Genomic DNA, 24,608 nt, shown 5'->3' on the forward strand with positions numbered 1-24,608 from the left:
TATGATCCTATTGATCCCGTCATGAATTTTTGGGATGAAGATTTGATGAGACAAACGTTGTGGCCAATAGATGATGCTCAACGAGTCCTTGTGATTCCCCTCCCTATGCATAATATGCCGGATTTCATTGCTTGAAAGCTTGTGCTATTGATCATGCGGGAGAGGCAGTACTTGAATTACTACTCATGCAGATCAAGAACTATCTATTTTGGGCCTCAATGTGCGTTAATTGATCGCTATAACTGCTTGGCATTTATGATGTGATAGATGTAAGCTGGTGAGGGTAAATTTCAAGAGGGGCATATGAAACCTCGATGGGGATTCAAGTTATAATGGCAAACTATGTAAATGCCCACTCCCCTAATACTACTAGGAGAAATGGAGGATGGAGCAAACCTCCTAAGGGGTTTGTTAAGCTAAATGTGGATGCTCATGGTCTGGTAATCAGGGATGACAAAGGAAAATTCATTGTTGAAGGAAATTGGAAGATTGATTGGTGTGCTGATGTTCTGACAGCGGAAGCGTTGGCGCTTAGGTTTGACTTATTATTGGCACAAAAGGCAGGCTGCAATCGTCTCATGATTAACTCTGATAACATGAAAGTTATTGACACGATGAAGAATAGAGGACATTCTGCAGGAGTGGCGGCGGCAGTTTTTGATGATTGTTGTTTTATGGCAGGTGATTTTTCTCTTACTAGTTTTGAACATTGTAATAGGGAAACAAATAAAGTAGCTCATGAACGGACATGAAGTATCTGCTCCCGAGCTCAAATGCACCCTGATGAATAGTAAAAGAAAAGTAAAACAATTCAAAAAATTCTGAAATTATTTTGTGGTAAATTTTGACAAATGTTTTGTATGCTTGCAAAATTTCAACACGAAAGGACATTCGAGGAAGTCATGAAAAAAGCGATGCTCCAAACATGCTAGTTTTGAAAACATTTTGGAGTACTTTTTGTTTGCCACAACTTCCATGAATGTCATTTCGTGCTGCAATTTGTTAAACATACAAAACATTTTTAAAATTTTATCACATTTTTTTTTGAATTTTTCTATATATTTTTAATTTTTACCATGGTGCATTTGAGCTCGGGATCAGAATAGGACTTTCGCTCATGAACTTGCTAGGTTCATGAAATGTTCCTTGACAAGGGATTGGTTCGAGGAGCCTATGAAAATATTGTACCTCTTCTTATAGACGATGTAACCGTTGTTTCTAATTAATAAAGGTGTTGTTTTTCAAAAAAAAAGATCATGTTACCACACATTCACTTCCATGATGTAGACTTGTACGATTCCCATGAGTATCAGTATAGCACTCAGTACTGATATGGAGGAGAAAAGAACGACCATCATAATCCCTTTAACGAAGAGAGCGAGAGAAAGCCAGCAACGAAAGTTCTTATGCCCCTAAAACTGGATAACAGAGCCACAAAAAATAAACGCGAGAAAGGCAATATATATTCTTAATGGCATCTCTGGATGAGATGTAGGTACATCAAATAAGACACAGTTGCGATATTTGTGTCAAAGCGCAAACGAAATTGTGGTATTTTGTCAAAAGAAATCTTACACTACTTCTGGACGGGGAGAAAAATGACATACCAAATCCTTCTCAAACAAAACAAAAAGTGACTGCTGAAATTGCACAACCTCATCCAGAGAATATGTCGACGACGTGATAAAATCAAGAAACAAATATGTGGACAGCAGAAGACAAAGAATTGAATCTGCTGCTCTGTTACAAAAAGACCCGGTGAACTGATGATACTATTGGGCTTACTTACTAGCTAGACTATCTTTCAATAGGAAAATACATCACACCTCTGTTAAACATACATTCTCAGTTCTCTCGGTACAAAGGAACTGCTCAATATAACTCTACATGCTGGAGTTAGTGTGCTACATACAATTGATGTACACGACCCATACCATTTACAAAATGGGAAATTAACTATTTCTCAATACCTTGCTGCAAGTATTGAATCAAATCGTACCCAGCGGTGGTCCATTTGTTGTAGGCATCGACACATGTCCGTACCATGAAATTGGCCGCCTCACGCTCATTCATCTCTGGATGAAACCGCTTCCGAAGATTAGCAATGGGCTCTCCCCTGCTAAAGCAAGGGAGTCCACTGTCCACCATCAACTGTACTGTAGTTACAATGCCATTCATGTGTCTCCTTCCCGCTAGGTATCCCTTGACACACAGTCTGGACAGACAACATTGTAATCAGAACAATGCAGTGCAAGGTGAAGGTCAATGCAGTCCATGGATTCGTACAAACTACGCTTCATATAGTGTTCAGTATCGTTTTCCAAACATCGTAGAAAGTTTGCAGACGGACAATCTCCCTCCACAAATTCATACTGAGGGATAGCTACAGTTTGCATAACTTTATGTACAAAAGGTCGCCCAACTTTTTTTCCCTCCCCTTGCATTTTCTAGGCATAATTTTCTCTACAAAATGTCTCAACCTATATTTTCTATGCATAATTTTATCTACAAAGGTCATGACTTTCTTGCCTAGCTCCCTCACCCTCATGGTGGAAAAAGTGTATCAAACTTGCATAAATTGCAAAGACATGTACTGCCTCCGTTCCTAAATATATCTTTTTAGAGATTTCAATTGAGACTATATACGGATGTATATAGACATATTTTAGTGTAGATTCACTCATTTTGCTCCGTATGTAGTCCACACTGGAATCTCTAAAAAGACTTATATATAGGAACAGAGAGAGTATTAAAGAGTCACTCCCAATTACAGTTTGCTAGAACTGTGAAAAAATTGCATACCTGAGAAATTGATTCCAGGTGTCACTCTTCATAGTTCCAGATGGATCAAGCAATTGAGTCATCTCATGGCTTAGCTTGAAATGTGCACTCTCAAACCCCATGTTACCTCCAGGGGAAATCTCCAAAATAAATCCGAAATCAATATGAACTAGTCTCCCCTGGCTGCATAAGCAAGGTGATGGTTAAGTGATAATTCCAGCTTTACGTGGTTAATTAATTATATAGGACTAAGTTAGAACCTATCAAAGAGAAGATTGCCATTATGCCGATCCTTTGGTTGAAGAAGCAGGCTGGCAACAGCATATCCAGCACTACTAACAATAAACATTTGACGTGCAGCTTCAAAAGAAGGTGACCCTACAGGGCCATAATCTTGCTGAAATATTTCTAATAAACCACCATCAGTTGTTTCACCCATTTGATTTCTACTACGAGTATTTGGGACAACCTGCAGCATGCTCAGGTTAAGATGTATGAACCATACAGGAAAGCAAGAACAACAGCCAATAACTCTTTCCAAGACCACTAGTTGGTTCCGTAGTCCATAGGGTGAAAAATGAAACAATTGCAGGTCTATGCTGACCTCAATTATGCCTCGTTCAGGGCCAGTGGGCAAAACACCATAGGGAAAGAGATACAGGTTTAATCCGACTGCTTCAAATATGTCCCTTAATAGGGCAATAACTTGAAGGGCCAGCACATCCTGCCTACAGTCATCACCAACCTGTCATAGCATAGAAAGTTGCTTGTAAGAACTGTCAAGCACAGTGAACGATATAAGATTACCAGGACAGGATGAAAAATTATAACATTATCAGAAAGACGTCGTAGACATACTACCTTTTCAAAGTCCTGAACTACAAGTCAACTAAAATGAACTTGACCTCACTTTTAATTAGTTTACACTCGACTGAAGTAATTTGTGTACCTTTATCATTATGCCTACAATATTGTTTATGGTGTAAATTATAATGACGCAATTGATCAAGGTCATTTAGTATTTCACCATGTTACCTATAGTCCACATGATAACCATATTGTGGCAATGATAAAAGTGTATTTACAAACTGTCATGTCAAAGGAACTATTACGGTCTGTTGCCAGCAAAATCAGAATGAGAAATGAGCCATGTTGATAGCTAGCTTTTAGTTGCACAAAACCACGACAGCAGCACAGAAAGGCTGTAATCAAGCCTAAAAAATAAATTGTGTACAACTGCACCCAGAAAGGATATGTTTCAGTAGGACATGCACGCGCGTGTGCATGGGTGTGGTGGTGTGAGTGTCTGCAGTCTTCACTTGTAACTTTTTTAGAGAACATGCGAAAAGTAGTTGCATATCACGTATAAGTACCCAGGTGACAATGAAATGAAACTAATAATGAGATTATCAGCAGTGAACAATGTGACTGAAACATGCTGGGAACTTTCAGCGGTAACTTTGTAAAATTGCCCACCCGATTTTGTAGAGGTGAAGATATTTCTCAGGTCAAGGTTCCTACCACAACTGATGTACCTCAACAAATTTAGCACTCTTTTTTTCCTAACCTCAAGCTGTATGTTTTTGTATCAAGAGAATGCAAGACACCAAAAGAACACTGTACAGTTCCCATGGGAGCCTCTGATCATACTTGAGAAGACTGTTCCCAACAGCCGCAGGTTGTACAGTGGTTTTAATTATGCTGGTCATCAGCTTATGACATGATTTGAAAATCGACGCTAAGCTTTCCAGGTCCTTGCTATATAGGCACACATCAGTTTAAAACCTTGGTATGGAGTCAGCAATCTCATTGTCCTTCCAAAGACGGAAATGTGAGCTGAGGTTTATGTTCCCATAATAATAGATAAATACACATGACCCAGAATTATAGGTTTACGCCCATGAAAGAAATTAGTTGCGCAGATTTCATTGCGACAAAAGAATTATTTACCTTAAAAATGCAAGCCTGTGGCATTACATCATTTGGGTTCCCGTCACGATCAATCACGTTAAAAGTAATCATTATTGGAACTTTTGCGGCAGACTGGAGGGGAATACCACTGTCCAGCTGTATGCCCCGTACTAACTTGTTTGTTGCAGTAGGTAGATAGAGGTCGTCACCTGGAATAGTAATCTTCTCCAGCTCCCTGCATTAAGAATTCAAAATGATGAGTTCACTAGCACAAATTTCCAGATGAGAAGAAGTTCTCTTGGTAGTAGGGTCTTAGTTCTTCAACAAAACACAAGAATGAAATTTCTATAAATACCTTTTAATACCAGCTCTTCGCTCTTCCTTGGGGAGAGGGAAAAGAACACCAGAAATCGAGGTGACCTTGTCAAAAAAATCAAACTCTCTTTCAAACATGTCCCGAGCTTCCTGAGTGAAACCGTCAACAATTTTCTCCCTAACAGCAGGAAGCAAGGACTGGAATGCATTGGGCTGAAAAAAAATGTTTAACATTATACACATTACCTTCAAAGCTTGCAATGTGCTTTGGCAAAACAGCACACATTACTATGACTAAGTTACAAGATAAGAAATGACCAAGACAAGATTTTACTCAGAAAATGTTGTGCACTAGGCTAGAAGAGGCACTTGGCCCTGGAAGCAAGTTAGATATATAGAGATCACGGGGATCCTCTCCCTAACTTGGTGCTGGGTGGGCCATATACAGTACGTACAAAACAGAAAAGCATCAGACTAACAGGGTGACACATACAAGACATAGAGTCCTATGTTCATGCCTACTGTAAGTCTGAATATAATATGGATTCTTCCCATTCAAAATAACATTGCACGACTTAACTGTTCAATCCATCATTTATTCACCACTACAACAGCTTTACTTGCAAAAACGACGGAAGTTAATTTCATGAAGCGCATGAGTCAAAAGTAAACAAACATTTCATAAAATCTTCCAGGTACCTTATCAAATAAGCATAACCCTGATTACAAACTAACATTCTTGCTGTCCCTCAAGCTTATTAATTTATGGGGAACCAACCGTTACAAGGAACTTCCATAAAGGGGCTGTAATGGATTCTTTGGGTAATGCAACAGGATACTTTGAAACCCAAAGGACAATGAAAGGAAGATTCCAGCTATAGAAAGATGACAAGGTGTTGTACCTTTGGGGCAGCTCCTTCCTTTTCATTGTCATCTTCCTCACATTCCCCCTGGAATTTCCAGTTTGCAAATGAACAAGAAAGTCAGCGAAGAATTTCCCAGTAGGAATATGGGAGAATAAAATAAAATTTATATCTTCATTTGAACAAACACAAGTTCCCATAATTTTAGAAATATAGAAAATACAAACTAAATAATTTCACCTGCAGATGCCATATTAAGATGTGAGCAAATATATTACTTCTTCGAGCAGCTCCAAGCAAGTATCCTTCAACTAATTTCTGATGAGATAAAAGGCAAGGAAAAAAAGAGAAGCACATTATTATTTTTAAGAAGGTGACATGTCTTCTACAAGGAATAATAAATCAAAACGCAGATTTAATTATTACTACCTCCGATCCAAAATAAGTGTCGCAGTGTTTTGAACTGTAGTTAGTTCAAAACTCAAAACAGCGACACTTATTTTGGATCGGAGGGGGTAGTATTTTTTTCTGGTCTGCACTGATAGAAACACATAGAAGAAATTCTCACCCCATCATCGTATCTGAGAGACTGTACCAACTGTGGCATAAAAAAGGTGACAGTCTCAGGTGGATAAGTCTCCATGACACGAAGAACATATGCCATAACACGGGGATGTCCTTTATAAGGAGAGGTAAAAAACTCCAATGCCTGCGTAACAGAACACGGAGCCCAGTGTGGAAGTTGCTGTAACAGTGCTGAGTTTTCGTCCACTGCCTTTGGAGTGATGAAAAACGGTAATGCTTCAGGAATTGTACGGAGCTCCAGTATGTGTGTCTGCAAAGACAAAAAAAATGATATGGCAATTCACCCTTATCCCTGAAACTGAACAGATGGTAGGGCTAAAGATGCTCAATATAGAATGAAGTACTTCTTTTTAAACACGAATGAAGCACATTAGACGCTTCATTTAATGGTCACATGCATTGAAGCATAAGCTTAATAATGTGAGAGCATCCACTAGTTACAAACTTCCAGTATTGAAGCATTGAAACTGAATCTGTAATCGACGGTCTTCCTAGCAAACCAGACCAGACAGTACTTCGGCTCTGGTTGAACCGGTCTGGTTCGGTTTTAATGACTATGGTTAAAGGTAAGGGGAAAGTAATCTAGAAAAATGTAAGATAATGACAAGAAAATAAAAGGCTGAAAATGCTGAGCTTGCAAGCATCACACAGTGCACTTTCTTATCTTCAGATAAGATTTTTCTCATGCCATTTAAATATCCAGATGTCACACCCAAAAGAAACTGAAACCATAATAGCCCAAGCCAGCAGTATGTTATATTAGGTATCATGATTAACAAGACATAACTGCCAGTTCGTCATTTTACCACAATATGAATTTTACCTCCATAGGTAAGGCAGCCAACATAACATTGTCACATATCTGTCCTTGTACTTATACATTTTTCTGTAGTTGATACATTCAAGATATCCTAACTAATTCATTTCTGATTTGCCATTTGACTACATACTAATAAGGGGGCAGACAGATCACAGCAATGCCCTTAAAATAGTGGCAACTCTGGTTAGGCAGTGATTAACATTATTGCATGTTATTCTAAATTAAGTATATTCATGACTACATTTCCCTGACTAATTTACAAATCTTTAAGAGTAGATAATTATGAAAGATAACATCTTCAGCTAACATTAAGTTGCGAAATGCAACAAGAGAAATATTACATTTCCTGTGAATGAATGCCTACAGTATAGATGAAATGCGGAGATATTCCAAAAAATAACTTAAATGTGAAGAAAGGGACACAGTGGAGAACTATATCTGAAAGGCAGCAGCTATAGGCAAGAACCATACCTGTACCAACTGAGTAATTTCAGACTGCAATGTTGCATTTGTCGGAAACCTCATAGGCATAGAGAGTGCAATTCGAGGATCAACAGCAAAAGCGGTTCTGCAGTGATCAATCCATTTGTCTGAGCTAATTTTGCCACGAAATGTTGACGTGTCTCTGCCCAGATATAATATGCAACACATGTGAGTTTAAACTCATAACACAAATAAGAAACAATAGATAACATAACATCACAGTAGTAGTTACTTTGTGTTTATTGGTTGTGCCCAGACTTCAAGCCTGTCCGCCTCATTCTGAGAAAGCATCAAAAGTAATTGCTTACGCTTTTCTTTCGCAGTTGCATAGTTATCCACAGAACCCCACACTGGGTGGATCTGATCCGCCTGCCACCAAAGGGAAAACAAGAGAGAAATGTTAAGCTTTTCATCACATAGATAATAGAAGTGAATGCCACAGCACCCCAATGGGCACATGCGTGCAAGGAGGGCAGCAACAGCAATATTAACTTATTAAGCGTAGCAGCAAATTAGGTCCATGCATTAGGTTATATATTACTTTTTAGTCACATTCAACAATCCATCTTTATCTACTGCTTGCATTCAATATTCAATTGGTCATCATATGTAAGAACTCCTATAAGTAGAGTTGATCTAGTTCAATTTTACCAAGAAAAGAATAAACTGGTAGCCATCTCTCTCTTTCTGTCTCTGTGGCGCACCTTCCCCTCCTGCCACACTCCTCCCTCTCTCCCTCCCAGAAGCTCTCCTCTCTCCACCAAGTTATCTCCCCGTGTTTTATATCACAAGCACAAGACAACTGGATATGCATTTTATGTTCGGTGGGGAAGGGCAGAGAGATAGAGGAGGACTATCATACCGTGTTAAGTTCACCTTCACGTCCCTGTGGCTTCGAACCAGAATCAGTGGAACTGGTATTTTGCAGATTGTGCACAAATATTGAAACAGACTGGGCCTCTCTCTGAGCAAAACTTTTGTTTGGAGACTCATAAAATTCAGGTGCATAAGCAAACCATCCCAAAGCAGCACTGCAAGAAAAGACAGGACAAGCAAACTATATTATCAAGTACCATAACATAATGGGAGGAAACAGAAAAGATGCAAACTTGCATATCATTACATAAGCACGACGCATAAAAACAAATTTTGAATATTACATGAACACGTTTAATGAAGAGGTAGACGACGCATACAGAATACTCAACTGCACAGTATCAAGCTAATAACAAAAGATAAGTGTCCTAACCACATGTTCATAAAGTATTTTATTGAATTACCAAATGTAACTTTTAGCAACTGTAGCAATTGTTTAGTACTACTATCCACCTTGTGACGAATGATCTTCTCAACTCCCTAAACTTGCTAATGCTTGGACGTTTGCTCATAATCTCATGTAATTAACAGTATAAAGCGTTGTGGTATGTAGTCAGCTTGAGAATCCTGTGGCATTCAGTTCTCGTCTTTCTCAAATGCATTATCTCTCTCTTAATTACACCCTTTATTCCCTACCTTCCCATCCTAATTGACTCTGACATCTTCCTCTTAACATGATTTCCAAATAAATATTATTTGCACCAATATGATTGAAAGATATAGAAAGCAGCAAACCAAATATTGCAGCAGAAATATCGTAAAATACACTGAAGAACAATATAGTAAGACAAGGAAACTGTGTAACGAATTGATTATTACCGGTATACTCTGTCCTCTAACAACTGAAGCCCCATATTACATTTCTGCAAGTTAAATTGATCCTGGCACGAGCAAAAGTTCAGACCAAGTTGCATCGCGGTAAAGAAAGTGCCAGTAGCAGCAGGATGGTGAGAAAAATGAGTTGGAGACTTCATCATCCCTTGCAGCATACGGCCTAGAAGTAGAAGTTGCTCAATGCTATCATGCCGAACCACCTGTTTAAATAACACGCACACAAGGTAGCTGATTAAACAACACAACAAGAGAACAGCGGATGTATACGACCTAGCTAGCAATCAATCAAAACATTGCGCAAAGGGTCAATAATGAATCTTCATTTTATCCTATTGGACATCACAAGGCGACTCTTATTTTGGACCACAAAAAATGCAAGCAACTTTAATTATGTACTGACGATAAAAGACATCAAGTTTTGTCACTTTTAATACATACATAAAGATGGTTTGAAGACATAGTACGAGGGTAAGCAGCATTTGCTGATAATATGCAGAGAATAAATCAATCGCTAATGGAATGTTAAAGATTCTAGTTCCACAAGAAAAAATATCAGGGCATTAAATGATACTCCCTCTGTCACAGAATATAAGGTGCATCAACTTTCATGGAAGTCAAACATTTGCATGTTTGACCAAGATTATAGAATAAAATATCAACATCTGCGATACCTAATAGATAAACTATGACAATACTTTTCATGATGTATCAAATTATAAAAAATTGGTATTGTATACATTGATTTTTTTTCTAGAAACTTGGTCAAACATGCACAGGTTTGACTTTGAAAAAACTAATACACCTTATATTTCAGAACGGTGGGAGTAGTAACGTAATTGCTTGCGAAGATGTGGTTTAGAAATGCAACACATTTGCAGACTACCAAAAGTACCGCCAGACCATAAACACGAAAATATTACCCTATGGACAACCCTATATTCAAAATGTACAATTCTGATCAGTTTGAAGCATGTCTCAGCGCATTAATGAAAATCTAGATACTACTTGTGGTATAATCGACATATACTTCTGCCAACAGGAGAACTGAAACCATTTAAACTGTTTATTATTCGGCGCTGACTGGTGTCAAATATAGAAGTTCTACACCAGATAAATTAATCCTGAGATAAGTGACAAGTAAATACCAGGGGAGAAATTTCCTTTATATAACTGTAACTTTCCTTATTTTAAATTATTTTAGAAAGGCAGAATTTTCTTATGCATTATTTGTTTTTCTTCTCCCTCGCATATTTCCCTCCATATTATTTGGTCTGTCAAAATAGAACGTGTGAAGAACCCCTCTCTGCAGCAGCGGGTTTAAAAAAAAGTGTCAAGATTATAGTATGTCAGTAGATCTTCAGCGGTGATGTCTGTCATAATCCAAACAAGACACAAACTGAACACGCAAATTATACATCACAATACATTGTCATATAAGGTTCAACAGCTGTAGCATAAGAACAAGTGGAGTTTGGTTGCATGCACAACATCTTAGACAGGCAAAGAAAACAACTGTAGAAAATCACAAGGCAAACAATGAAAAAGTCTGGTTATAACCTCAAAGCGATCAATAAAGAAGCCGAGCCAGAGCCTATGGGCAATTATTGCTTCAACTGGATCCTTTTCTGGTGGTGCCTCAGGTTCACCAGCAATAAGATGTGGCCTCAATTTTGCATCAGGCCCACAGTACTTCATATCAGATGCAAACAAACCACGTTTTGTATCCATTGTCCACAGCCATGCATCAACAAGTTCCGCAAGCACAAGAGGACCTAAAGAAGGTGCTGCAGAAACTAGCCATGTCCAGATATAAATTCCAGTCTCCATTGCATCAGGGGTAGAAATATAAGCAGGGCACCAGCATAGAAGTCGTATAAGCTGAGAAAACCCTTCCAGATTCGTTCGAGAATCAGATACCTGTGTTACACATTAGAATACAATCAAAGCCAAGAAATAAGGAAGTAACAAACCACCTGGGTGCAAACAAATTACCAGATGATCAAGAAGTAATGCTGTAGCCTGAGAACAAGTTTCACGAAATTGTGCATTATCTATTGGTTGTTTTTCCGCCGTAACAACAAAGTCCTGAAGAAGCCGAACAAATTTGGACAGAAAAACTTCATCAAATGACTGTGGGGCCTGCCCAGACTGTGTACCAGGAGGAGACACACCCATGTTTAAGCCGCCCATAGTACTGAACAGCCTTCTCATACCAGCAATCTCCCCTGCATGGTTACATTTCACAGTTGCACTCACTACTGCAGTTGACAATACTTCCAGGGTGATGTCAGGTGCTTCTTTTCTCGCTCCTGATGCTGCTGCAGCAGAATCCATAACTGCTGGGATATTAGCAGTCCTGATGCCATTCCAATCATTCTTTCCAATACAAATACGTATCTCGGATAAAAGTGAGACAACATCTGCCGTATGCTGCGTTCTTTGTGCACCACTCGGCTTGCAAAAGTTTTCCTAAACAATACCATTAAAAATATTAACAATCAATATATGCATTGGGTGGCGGGGAAACAAAGAGTACAAACTTTATTGCCAGCTTAATGATGCCTCTGGCACAAAGCTTGTGCAATAAACGATTCAAGAAAGGCTGCCATAAAAGTATAGTGCTGTGACTAAATCCTGAACCCTAAAATAATCCAGCAGTTGGTGCTCACAAGCATTTTGTATTGAGAAAACTATAATTGGGTATGCAAACAAGGATAAAGAAGGAATTTTGTAGTCACAAGGCGAGAGGAAGAATAGATAAAAGAGGCGACACTGCTTTAAGAGCATAGATTGTTTACCAGAATAGTGTGAAAACTGAAAAGCATGCTGCACCAAATATCTAATGAAATAAAAAACAATGATGTTTCAGTCAAAGTAAAACTGTGCCCTACAAGTGACCTGCAACCTTAACATTTACACGGCAATGACCATGTTCTAACAACAAATCATGCATCGGCTTCATACAAAGTAAGAATAATGGTGCTCAAAAAGGCAAGGCCAAATAATGTTATATTGACTGAACCTGTATTAGGCCTTGAGTGGTACATGGAGCATATGAAAGAGCACTTGTTATCCATTCCCTAGCAATCTTCTGATATAGTGAGCGTATAGTGGCAACCCAAGCAGGATCACTGACAGGACCAGAAGTCAACTCATTATGAACAGATATTAGAAGTAAATCCAAGCATGAGGAGTTCCACAGAACCTGAAAGTTCAGTATACTAGTGTCATCAGTGTGGCTCAAAACAAATAACTAAAACATGAGAAACCAAATCAAAGCACCTAACCTGTGGAAATTTTTCCTTTAGCTGAGTTAACAACTTAACACTCAGATCACGAACATGTTCATCCCTTTGTGACATGCTCTTTATAAGGAAGCCAGCATGAACGGAAAGAACAGATTCTCTCACATTAGATTCTTCGCCTATGTCAGACGTACGTTCCTCCTGGGAACATAAAATACACTTAATCTGGTGCATGGTTACAGCCTTACAGGTTACAAATTTCTCATCTCTCTAAAGATAAAATAACAGTAGTATAATTCGACAGATGAACTACAATCTACAATGCAAAGTCGATGAACAGAGGACGGATAACACCAATGCAGATCAAATTCCTAATGTTGTATGATGCAACATCTAGAGCCGGTTTAAAACCTTGGAACAAGATGCAAGTAATGTTTGATGTCCCATACTGCCCAAAGGAAAACTAAAACATCTGTCTGCCAGTGCATCTTTGTGCATCTTTTCTAACAACTGGGTGTCTCAACAAGAATCCTAGATATGATAACATGCATCTGAAACACTAGGGAAATGTAAGTGCCTGGCAAAAGCTGTCAAGGATGCAACAATGGCGTAGAATGTGTGTTTCTTTCACAACAGAAAGCTGTAAGCCTTTTTTTACTTATAAAAATCGAAGTTGCCATGAGATGGGGAGTGATTTGATTCAACAGAAAACAACAGAGGACATAGCACATGACGGGATACAAAGACAACAGAACAAATATGATTACATATTCAGATATTCTCCACAGATTGTTAATTAAAGTATGAAACATACCAGCCATGACAACATTGTTTCAAAAGCTCTGTGCACAACTGCTGTCAAACACTGAGTTACTGCTGGTGTCAAGTTGGGAGTAAGCAGATACTCAAACACACAACCGAACGAACTATTTGATTTATTCAATGTAGCTGAAAGTATGCCACCACTGCCGCTAAAACGCAATATCTCAAGGAAAGCAACTGCGAGGAGATATGTAGCTTTAACTCCTGAAAATGAAAAAAATAATGTAAAAACAAATTAGTGGGATACTTCACAAAATTCCATCTCTCATGTGTACCATTCATGCGAATAAAGCCAGGGGAATGCAAATCCCGATAATTCAGAACAAGAGGGAGGGCAGTGGCGAACATTTTTTTATTTTCTTTTAAACTACAGATTTGCACTTGTGAAAGTTAATCCCTGTAGAGAGCAAAACAATAGCAAGAAGCAGTGGTTGGAGGTGTAAATTGTGCAAGTGCAGCAAATGGAACATAACAGGATGTACCTGTTGCACTATAATGAACTATAATTATGAGAAGAGAGGTTGGCTCTACAGGTAACTTCTGTAAGACCCGCTTTGTGATAATATTTTCAAAATAAATTGCACCGTGGATCCCTTCTTTTATGGTTCTCTCACTTGGGTTCAAAAAATGCAAACTCATCCTGGTAGGTCTCACTTGTAGGTCTCGCAGAAATCTGCATGTTAGACTGTTAGTTCAATCATCCAAATATGTGGACATTGAAGCGTTTCCCAGCTCTTTGATCTTTGTCATGTTCTGCACGTCATCCAGTATACCAGTTGTGGGCCACCAAGGTGTGTCAAGCCATGGCATCTGGATCGTCAGACACATTGATGGGGAGGATTGGGCATGGCTTCCACCTGATATACTGCTCAAACTACACGAGGGCTGTGGGGCTGCACATTCTGGTAGCTCAACTAGCACATAGATATATGGGCCATTTGGCTAGTAAACTGCCAAGAATATTGTGAAACATAGGGACTTAATGAGACAGCCCTGCATGTTAGAGCATGTCCGATGCCGTCCATCAAAACAGACACCCTAAACGTCCGCGGACACGTCCGGACGTGTCCACGGACAGCGCTAGCGGAGCCGGACATCCAACCCTATATACATCAAATGTCCAACTGCTGGATCTGCGTCGACTGGGCCTGCGACTGCTGGCTGTCCGGCCTCTGAGTGTTAGTCTGCTGGATGTTCACCTCCGGCCGGGAGTCGTCCACTTGCCCGTCTTCGTAGCCACCTCCTCATCATCCACCATCGCGCCCGGCTGAGACATTCCGGCAAACAGAGACCGGGCACCGACGGGCGTGGAAGCGGGGCATCCGCGAACGGACAAGCGCCGGCGACTGCGACTTTGTGAAGTTGTACTCCCCGTTGAGGTCGATGTTGTACGAGACGTGATGGCCGGCGCTGACGGTAGGCGCGGGCTGCTGCTGACCGAGTAGTGATGGCAATGGGTTTTACCCACGTACCCTGCGGGTAAAAACCCTATTAGGGTAAGGTATGGGATAAATAGTTACCCATGGGTATACAAATAGGAAAATCTGAAACCCATCGGGTAGAGCGGGTACGGGTATGGAATCGTATAACCCATACCTATATACCCATGTAGCCATATTAACGAGGATGGCCAAACTATGTCACACTTTGTGAATTTATGAACTCAAAATGTATCACTATGTGTTGCTATTTATGACTGTAATGTTGTTTTGATGTGTTGTTGTCTACGAGAAAGTGAAGTTGTTTATTAAATGTGTTGTTCTTTATGATCTGTTGTTGTTTATAAATTGTGACTATTTGTTGCTTTTTATGGATGTGAGTTGTACAAATTGATGCTTTGCAAACATGGTTAATTCTACCCACAGGTATAGTCAAGGATGATAGGTAAGCTCAAGGGGGGTGGGTAAAGGTATGGGGTGGCTCCACCCGTACCCAAACCCTGTGGGTGCCTTGTGTGGCGGCAAAGTAATATGGCGGAATCATCTGTGCCGGACAGGGCGGAGAAGATTGCACGACCGGCACCCGCCGAGTCGCAAGCTTTATCGAACACCTAATTGGGTGACCGGCCACTGGCAAAGCATCCTCCCTCTTCCTCTGTTTGTGGCGGCGGGTGGTGCGTGTCACCGTGTTGACCTTGCGGGCAGCCAGCACCAATGAATCCTCCGCCTCAGGCCCGTCGGGAATACGAACATCTCCGTCGGTACCTCATCCTGCTCCATCGTGACGGTGGACGGCGAAACGAGCGGCAACTGGAGTAGGTGGCGACGGTGATCGGAGTGGAGACAGTGGGGAAAGGGCAGGCTTTCGTGCGGAAACAGTGCAGGAAATGTCCAAATGCATAGGCTCCGCCTCGCTTTTGTGCGGGCCGGGTGTGTCGGAGTCCAAGGTGGCAGCTGTCCGGACGTCTGCAAACCTCCCCCAAGTTTTTTTCGAGAAAACGCAAAGGACCTTTGTTTTTCATTGCATTAAAAAAAAATAGGTACAGGTACAATCCTCCTAGAAGGTGGGGTTTACAAAGAAACCTCCCCTGGGTTTGCTTCTGGTTGCAGGAATTCGGACGTGCTGACGTTTGATGTACGGCGTTGGACGGTACAAAGTGTCCGGACAACGCGGTCCGGACGTATATGGGCGGTTTGATGCACGGTGTTGGAAATGATGCCCTTAGGTACCTATAATGCATCACACTCATCCTATATACTTAAGAAGTTCATCCTCACTACAGGATTTATGTCTACATGCAGCCTGCCCACATCAGCAATCTCGCCACATGAGCAAGTCTTGTCTTCCGTTTCTATTTGCATGATGCCACGTCGTGGCTTCCGTAATCAGCGTACGAGTATGTTTCTCTTTTTAAGACAGTCACCCAAGCCAAGCTATTGTTTCGTCTTCTGCCTTTAGTAACCGACCAGTCTTATGATCACTAAATCCTTCAACAGTCAAGCCACCGATTCGTCTCCTAGTAGAAATTGCTCCTGCATAAAGCCCAATCCTCCTCACATGCTCCCTTGGCTCTCTCACGGTCCTGGTCAAGGTAATCACCCCATCTTCCATGCTCTCACCTTTTCTAGGACCGACTAATTAGTAGACGCTAACTCTGGCTTCTTCTCACTTCCGGCTGCCTTTCTTCTTCGAGGCGCATATACGTTGCATCAGACCACAGGAGGGGACTCGAGCTTCCTATCAGTTTCTACTTCATAGATAGGTATGCGTTGTTTATGTGATCGGAGTTGTTTTATCTCACCGGCAAAAAAGAAGAGATGGTTTTCTCTAAATAACAGGGAATGCTTACAGCAAGTCTAATCGTCTAGGTTTTACCAATCCAGTAAGCAATCCGTCCAATTCGCCGTCCTTAGATAACAGTGGAAATAAAATTTTGTTACTATCCTGCTAATACTCTGCAATTCGTTGAGCTTATATCAGTGCAATTGATGAGATTTTATTCAATCAGCCGTGCTACAATTGTGATACAATTTACATAATCTGCTACAAAATTTTACACATTTAAGTTTTTTTTTGCGGGTACACATTTGAGTTTTCAAGGATATGAAGAGTCATCAGCTTCATGTCATCGCCTTTCTTCTTCCATTCCCAGAGCCCTTGGACTCATGAGGAACTGTGTGGGGATGTGGCTCATGGACCCAAATTATGATGGAGAAGGTGTGCTAGAGCTCAGTTACAGAGAGGCTACGTCGAGGTGCACGTGTATGGTGTACATCTGGTGCAGTTGTAGTAGAGGAGCAAGCCTAGGTAAGGTAGGGAAGTAGCATTTGCAATGGACAGAAGCAGATTTTTTTTTTACTATATGTAGAAACAACAGTGTCGTGGCAGCTGCGGTCCGTTTAAGGCACAGTAGCACGAGGAAATTGGAGAATGAGGAGTCCTGGGCTGCACACAATGGATAATACCAACATTATAATTTTTAAGAGGTCTCTCTCTCTCTCATGGGCGTGCACACACACACATTCAGACATTTTCATAATATTTTTATTTGCATTTCCTCACTTGGACTATGATGGTAGTTCGTTGGTACAAATGTTAGATCGCTCAAACTAAATAGGTATTTTTGAGATATCCTGCTAAACTTAGATCACTCTAATTGATGTTTTGCAATATATTAGCAATCCAACACATTAGCAATGCGTTTATCGACCACAATATACTAACTTTCTACTCCCTCCGTTCCGAATTACTTGTCCTAGATATGGATGTATCTAGATGTATTTTAGTTCTAGATACATCCAATCCTGCGACGAGTAATTTGAAACGGAGGGAGTACCCCGCAAAAAATATACTAATTTTCTATCCAATAAAAATTCAAATAAACATATATTTTCATATTTCTTTAGTGGTTACACTATTTTATCACTGTAAATCCTTCTTCTATGCGGCGCTACAAATTCCCGTAGCAACGCACGGGGCATCATCTAGTTTCTAGAGTTTCTTTGTTATATTTGATGGAGGGCAATTTACATTTTCTGGAATCAAACAACTATCTGCATAAGCCGTAAAGCGCTCAACAGAGAATAAACATTGACCTGAAATTGTACTCATTGCTGCTACCTCAACTCGACCTCCCAAAGCTGCAGAAAGTGCAGTTCTCTGTCCAACAGCTGCCTTTTCATCACCATTGCCACGACGACTGCCTGGATTATGCAGAGCATTTAACTCTAGCTCATCTTCAAGCCATTTCACTGAACTGACAACCTGAAATGTAAAAAGTATACATGTGAGATACGAAGTCACAAAGTAATTCTGAATTTTCCAGTGAATATTATATACCATTTTAATTTATACAATCCCGTGTATCATACTCTTACCAAGTATTGTAGTATCCATATCCACAAAATACAATAAAAAACAGGCCCCTTTTAATGAGAAGTGGTATATTTATTTTCTAAGTTTTCCAAAACATCTAGACAAGCATCATACAAATTACAACTTCACAGTTAAATTCACTGATCCAAGTTTATTCCCTGATCCTACCACACAGTCCTTCCAGAGATAAAATGATATTTATTCATATATCGGCCTGCTAAAAGAAAGCTAACAATAATATGGGGAGCACAAAGAGCTGTATGCAAAGTATACATTATATGAACCACATCTGTCCCCCTTACATTACAAGCTATGTATGCTCAGTGACAGGAAATGAATTCAAACAAGTTCAGACTCCTAACTGCAGTATAATAATACTGTTTCCCAGCTCTTTGGTCCTAAAAAACTTACCAGCGGCGGAGATCCTTGTGCAATGCGTTGCACTGCTACAGACCATTGGCTATTCCACATGTAGGGTCCAGCAACAGCTTGCAGGGCTACACAGCTCTCCCCAGTGTTTAACGGAGTGGAAACAGGTTTTGTAGATGCCTGGTTGTTCTGTATCGGAGGAGCTAACCCAAACAAGACAATATAGAACCACAGGTTGCGAAACAATTTCAATAGAGATGGCTCAACAGAGGACACTGGATCAAAATCTGAACATATTTCAGCAACTGCAGGAAGTAACGGGCCCATCAAATCAGCACCACTCCTACAGTAATGAAAATTACAGTAAGCACGGACAGTTAACTAGCACAAGCATAAGAGATGAAATAAAATTGTGTATGATAAATGAAGAGGGTACAAGAAAAGAATGCCACGTACAGAATCAGGTGATACAACGTTAGTATTATACAAATTAGTAGATGGATTTATAATTTTACATGAGAGCCATTTAACCTTCGCAGGGAAAGCTACAAGGGCTAGATTGTTTCCTTCAGACTCTTCTATTTTCAAGAGGTGAGGGTCCCTACAGCTCCAGTCCAAAATTAAAATCAAGATGGCACGTAAAACATATTTACAAAACAAAATACCTGTAGAAAGTGTATACTCGATGACCAGAGTCTAGCAAAAAAATTGTGGCATTTAAACCAGAAAACAAAAATAAAATCCTAGGAAACTCATACAAAACCACAAATGAACAGAGACAGACACTCATGACTGTTCGTTCATTCACACCATGGTGAGTTAAGTATATCACAATCTAAGCAATACAACCTCCAGTCCATAATAGATGTTATTTGACTTGAAAAAGGTCCAGTTTTTCAACTCGAAACTCTCCCTTAAGTCCAGTTTTCAACCCTGAACTCTACAACTGTCTTGAGTTACAACCTCAAACATACAAGAAAACATATTGGCGCCTAGCAAAAAGTGTGTACATCATTCAAGACTCAAAAACAAGATATATTTTAGCTTAAGAATAGAAAAATAAGATTGATGACAAAGCATCTCACCTCCCACTTTTAGATTCAGCGGCTAGCCCCACATCAGAGCACAGAGACAACAACCTATGACGATAATCAGATCTGAGTTTTGTGCTAGTGAGGTTGGAAGCAACAAGTAAGAAACCTGCGGGAAGAGTCTAGAATTTTGTTGACACAGTTAGCATGGAACATGAATCAAAATTACAACTCTATGATAGTATATAATGTAAATTTCTTATTGGACTCATCACAGACCTCTGTTCGCTCAGCTGTTGCTTCTGATGGCAATGTGTTGTTCTCTGCAGCTCCTACAGCTTTAACCTTATCCAGGTAGCTTCTTGTCATCAATACAATGCTCTCACGGTATGATTTTTCAAAACCCAAGCATGCCACACGAGATATAGCATCTAACAACTGCAGTAGTTTAAATTAATTGATTACCATAAATGTGTTTGCTTAAACTTGAAACAATATCATCAAAAGTGACACATGGTAAGTATGTTAATGGGTAAGAGACAAAATTCCATACTTTTAGACGCAATAAACTTGGAGATGAAGCGTCACCCTCCTCTAGATGTTCAATGAAAAGGGGCAAGATCATGTCTACAACATCCCATCTTTTCAAGCATACACACAACTCAGCCAGAAGGCGTACTACATTAAGTCGCATCACCGGAACTGTGTCTTTTCCTTTACCATCCTGCAATAGATTCACGCCTCAGTAAACAACCAGCCATTGACAGTTAATCATGCTACCGTGATGCATATCTTTAGTCGTTACAGTTAGCCAGTGTAAGTCCCATAAAGGAAGACTGACGGCAGCAGGGAAGCTTAATTTTTGTATAGAACACATTTTCCAAGTTCCAAGAATTTAAATTTCAGAATGACCCACCCTCAACAGTAAAACAAAGCAATGGGCAGAATTATGGTGCTTGTAATCTGCCATATCATGTATCTGCGACTCTGGTAGAAGAGATATTCCAAAATGTGCTAGATCCATCGCAAAAGACTCAACTAGCAAAATCAAAACAAAGATCGTGTAGCTTGTTCTGCTTGCTGCTGGAAATTATTCTGATACCATGGGGAATATTGTCTTGATATATAACCTACCAGCACATCAGGTGATGACGCTGCAACTTTCTCCATGCACCCAAATAATGCAGCATACTGTTACTAGGTTGAAATAAATTAAGGGTGGGTGCTTCCAGATTTCTGTGGTTGGATTAAATTAGCAGAAGGCTATATGACTATCTATTTCTTTGCTTACAGCACTAAAACACCCATGAGCCTAAATTTGGAAGAAGAAAAAGGAAAAAAAACATAAGTGATTGGAGTTTTACCGCAAACAGAATACTAGCTGGATACTCATGTTTTATGAAAGCCATGCAAACTTATGACTGATATTGCCTTCTCGTTATCTTTCATCTTAGTGAATGAGGAGAATCCAGGTTATCAGAATAAAAGTTTATCTGGTAGGCATATTAGTATTATCCCCTCCAGTTCAGAAAGAAGAGTTACAGGTAAAAGCTTCTTTAACATGACCAGTGCCATATATATTAATATCTAGATTGACAACTTTCCACAGGAAAATGACACCAGTCACCAGAATGTTCGTGATTAAAATCACTTTCCTAATAATAAATCTGTTATTATTTTTACTACCATACAACCATGAATATTGGCAGTCAAAATGAAAAAAAAATATGGACAACACGCTATGTAATAAATGTAAAGAAACAATACTAATTTTTGGACTGGTATAGAGCACATGGAAAGATTAATTGAAAACTCACAGGTCATGAGTCTACCACAACATAAAGAAGTTTATGGCCTCGTAGGAAAGAAGATAACAAAAGTAAACATAGTTATAACTGTACAAATGATGCATCGTAGTATCTTGAAATTTTTGAAGATTTTAGGCGGACTGAGAGCACCAAATGCATGACCTTCTAGCTGTTTGCTGAGGTGATAAGTTCAGAAAACATCGCTTTTCAGTTCTCGGTTCTTCAATGTGCTGGCATGGTAACTTGTTATATAACCAAGCATTTTATGTGACTAACACATGCTGATTGACAACAATTTTAAGCATCTTTGCGCAAATTGACATCAAGTAAGGTTGTCTTGTGCAGCTAGGCCCTAAGGGTTGCAGGAAACCTTACTAGGGCATGGAATTTTCATGCGGTGACAAAAAATTAAGAAGAATACCTCTTCCTCATAATCATTCCGTTCACGAACATATGCAGCTAAACGCATAATGAATGTGTCAACTAGAGCCCTATCCTTTGTCCAGCCAAACTCTATGATCTCACAGCTCAACTTCACCACTGCCTCGAACAAAGCGCCAGGGCTACAGCCCGTCATGTCAGCCTGCAAAGGAATGATTGATTTCACATTAGGCAACACCTCCATAAAAAAACCAGTAGTCCAAACAAGAGAAGCATGAGACCAACATACCTGCGAACATGTGCTGACAACAAGCGGTTTCAAGGGAATCAGCAGAACCGGCAGGAGCTGGCCCCCACGCGAGACTGTTATCTGGCTGATCCCATTGAGCAGAGTGCAGAAGAGCTCCTCGCAAATCTTGAGTTTTCGCCAGGATGAGAGGATGCACGACTTGGTGGCTTCGATGAACCAAGCAAGAGTCTGCTGAAGCATATCCTTGGAAGCTTTGCTATCAGCTTCCAAGGCCGAGACACTCCGGACCAGAACCACCACCGCAGCTTGGCAACACGATAATTTGGTGTTTATCCTCACCCTCAGTTGTGCACCCTGCTCCTTCCAGTCCCGCTTCCTAATCTGCCAGCCATCACCTCAAGCATGATCAGACCGCAAGCAAACATCTAGCTCAACCATGTACACGTGCAAATGCGAATGCAGACACCGACAGGCGACATGTAAAACGCGATATTACAGGCGAACGGAGAGAAGAGAAGACGCCGCCTCACCTTGAGAAAATCCGTGAGCGAACGGACCTGCCATGCGGCAGCATTCCTGACCTTGGCAACCTTGTCGGCCTCCAGCCCGCCCTCGCCCCCGAGCATCTGAACGATGAGCCTGAAGGCGACCTCCTTGCGCTCGAGGGCCTCGATCTGCTCCCCCTCGAACCTCTGCACCGCCTCCTTGATCCCTCCATTCTGCTCCCCCGCCGCGTCCTCCCCCTTCCCCTTGGCCCTGGGCGGGGCCTCGTCGGAGCCGGGGAACTCGAGGAAGAGGCGCTGGGCGACGGGCGCGGTGTCGGCGGGGAGGAGCTGCGGGGGCTTGGCGGCCGCGGCGGAGAGGAAGGCCCGGGCGAGCGGCGCGGAGGCGGGGTCGGCGGCGTCGAGCGCGGCGAGGAGCGCGGCGGAGAGCGCGGAGGAGAGGCCGGGGGAGGCGGGCGCGGCGGCGAGGAGCGGGAGGAGCTTGGCGAGGAAGGGCGCGGGCGCGAAGGACTGCGGCCAGAAGGCCGGCGCGAGGAAGACGCGGGAGGCGAGGAAGGCGAGGAGCGGGGCCGCCGGCGGGCCGGCGCCCGCGGGGAGGAGGCGCGCGAGGGCGAGGAGCGAGTGGAGGTGCGCCCGGGTCGCGCGCTGCGCGGGGGACGCGGGCGCCGCGCAGCGGGAGGTGAGCCAGGTGAGCTTGTCGGCGAGGAGGAGATCCGGGTGCGCGGCCACCAGGTCGCAGAGCTCGTTCAGCGCCTCCATCGGGTTACCGCGCGCGGCAATGCGGTCAGATCATGGGGGGGTCGTCGCCGCTGCGGCCGCGACGCAGAGCAGATCGGGAGCGGAGCGGAGGGAGACGCGGAGGGAGAGGGGGACGGGGAGGGGAGGGCGGAGACGGAGATGTGCGCCCCTCTCTTTTTTCTTTGACGCGAGAGTGATTGGTGGAGCCGAGGACGACGAGGAGGGCCTTTCTCTCTCGGGTTGGGTAGTAGTTTTTGGTCGCTCGGCGAAATGTTGGGGACGGCAGGCAGACCGGCCAGAGAGGAAGGGGCGAGAAAGCGAGACCGGTCCGACCTTTTATTTTCTTTTTCTTTTTGATCGATTGCACTTAATTATCAATCTTGTTTGGAAAAAAAATGGTTGACATAGGTTTAAGCTCCCTCCACGCAAATTCAACGGTATAGCTTTTGTCACGCATACCACTCAAAAAAAAAAACATTTGTCACGCATAACCTATGTTTGATTGGTTAAATCGATAATCAAAGTTAAAATTTTGAAATGGATGCGTGCCTTATTCGTTGAAACAGAGAGTGTGACGGTTGGGTCGTGTTGTTCTCCCTTCGTCTAGGTACATTGAACATATTGGCTCGACAAAGTCATCAAGACTCGGCAACATTAAAAAGTGTGTTGGTTGGGTGAAATTAATAGCATGTGTTTGTAGCACATTGCCCAATTCATTTGGCCGGTTCTTACATAATCTTGAGAATCGAACCTTCACTTAGCTTCTCTCAGAATTTTGAATTCATATTTTTTCACAATCCTAGTTGTGTACTAATATAAGAGCGTTTAGAACACTACTTTAGTATTCTAAACACTCTTATATTAGTTTACGGAGGGAGTACATCCTAACTAGCTAGGATTGTAAGAGCATCTCCAACAGCCGCGCCAAACTAGCGTCACGCCGTAAAATTGCCCATTTTAGCGCGCGCGCAACCGGTATAGTGGCTCCAGCGGGCGCACAAAAACCGCGCGCGCGGCATATCTAGTTCAGCGCGCGGGCCGAAACTCCATCGCGCGCCGCTTATTTGCTGCGCCCACTCCCGCGCGCTCGCTCGCAACTCACCCCCCTCCAGCCGTGGCGCCGCCGCTGCCCGCGCCATTCGGAGACCGTTCCGGCGCTTCCCCGGCCTATTCACGCG

The 24,608-nt window shown here is 41.7% G+C and overlaps 1 protein-coding gene across 1 annotated transcript; it reads right to left on the minus strand.

Annotated features, from left to right (window-relative positions):
* Nucleotides 1–1,659: 1,659 nt before the first annotated feature.
* On the minus strand, nucleotides 1,660–23,653 carry LOC125550385 (Phosphatidylinositol 3- and 4-kinase family protein). The gene is made up of 26 exons (XM_048713373.2): nucleotides 22,720–23,653; nucleotides 22,229–22,570; nucleotides 21,980–22,141; nucleotides 20,304–20,474; nucleotides 20,030–20,188; nucleotides 19,805–19,932; nucleotides 18,762–19,062; nucleotides 18,071–18,239; nucleotides 13,528–13,739; nucleotides 12,756–12,914; nucleotides 12,491–12,673; nucleotides 11,461–11,937; nucleotides 11,026–11,385; nucleotides 9,454–9,668; nucleotides 8,621–8,789; nucleotides 7,991–8,127; nucleotides 7,747–7,900; nucleotides 6,439–6,705; nucleotides 6,111–6,188; nucleotides 5,910–5,957; nucleotides 5,048–5,220; nucleotides 4,732–4,927; nucleotides 3,386–3,526; nucleotides 3,042–3,250; nucleotides 2,803–2,964; nucleotides 1,660–2,215 (listed from the first exon to the last, which is right to left on the minus strand). The coding sequence occupies exons 1-26, from the start codon at nucleotides 23,449–23,451 to the stop codon at nucleotides 1,957–1,959; spliced, it is 5,763 nt and encodes a 1,920-aa protein (XP_048569330.2). The 5' UTR covers nucleotides 23,452–23,653; the 3' UTR covers nucleotides 1,660–1,956.
* Between the last annotated feature and the right edge of the window lie 955 nt (nucleotides 23,654–24,608).

This window comes from Triticum urartu, chromosome 4A, assembly GCF_056163025.1.
Source record: "Triticum urartu cultivar PI428250 chromosome 4A, HENAU_Tu73, whole genome shotgun sequence".
In the NCBI taxonomy this organism is placed as follows: Eukaryota; Viridiplantae; Streptophyta; class Magnoliopsida; order Poales; family Poaceae; genus Triticum; species Triticum urartu.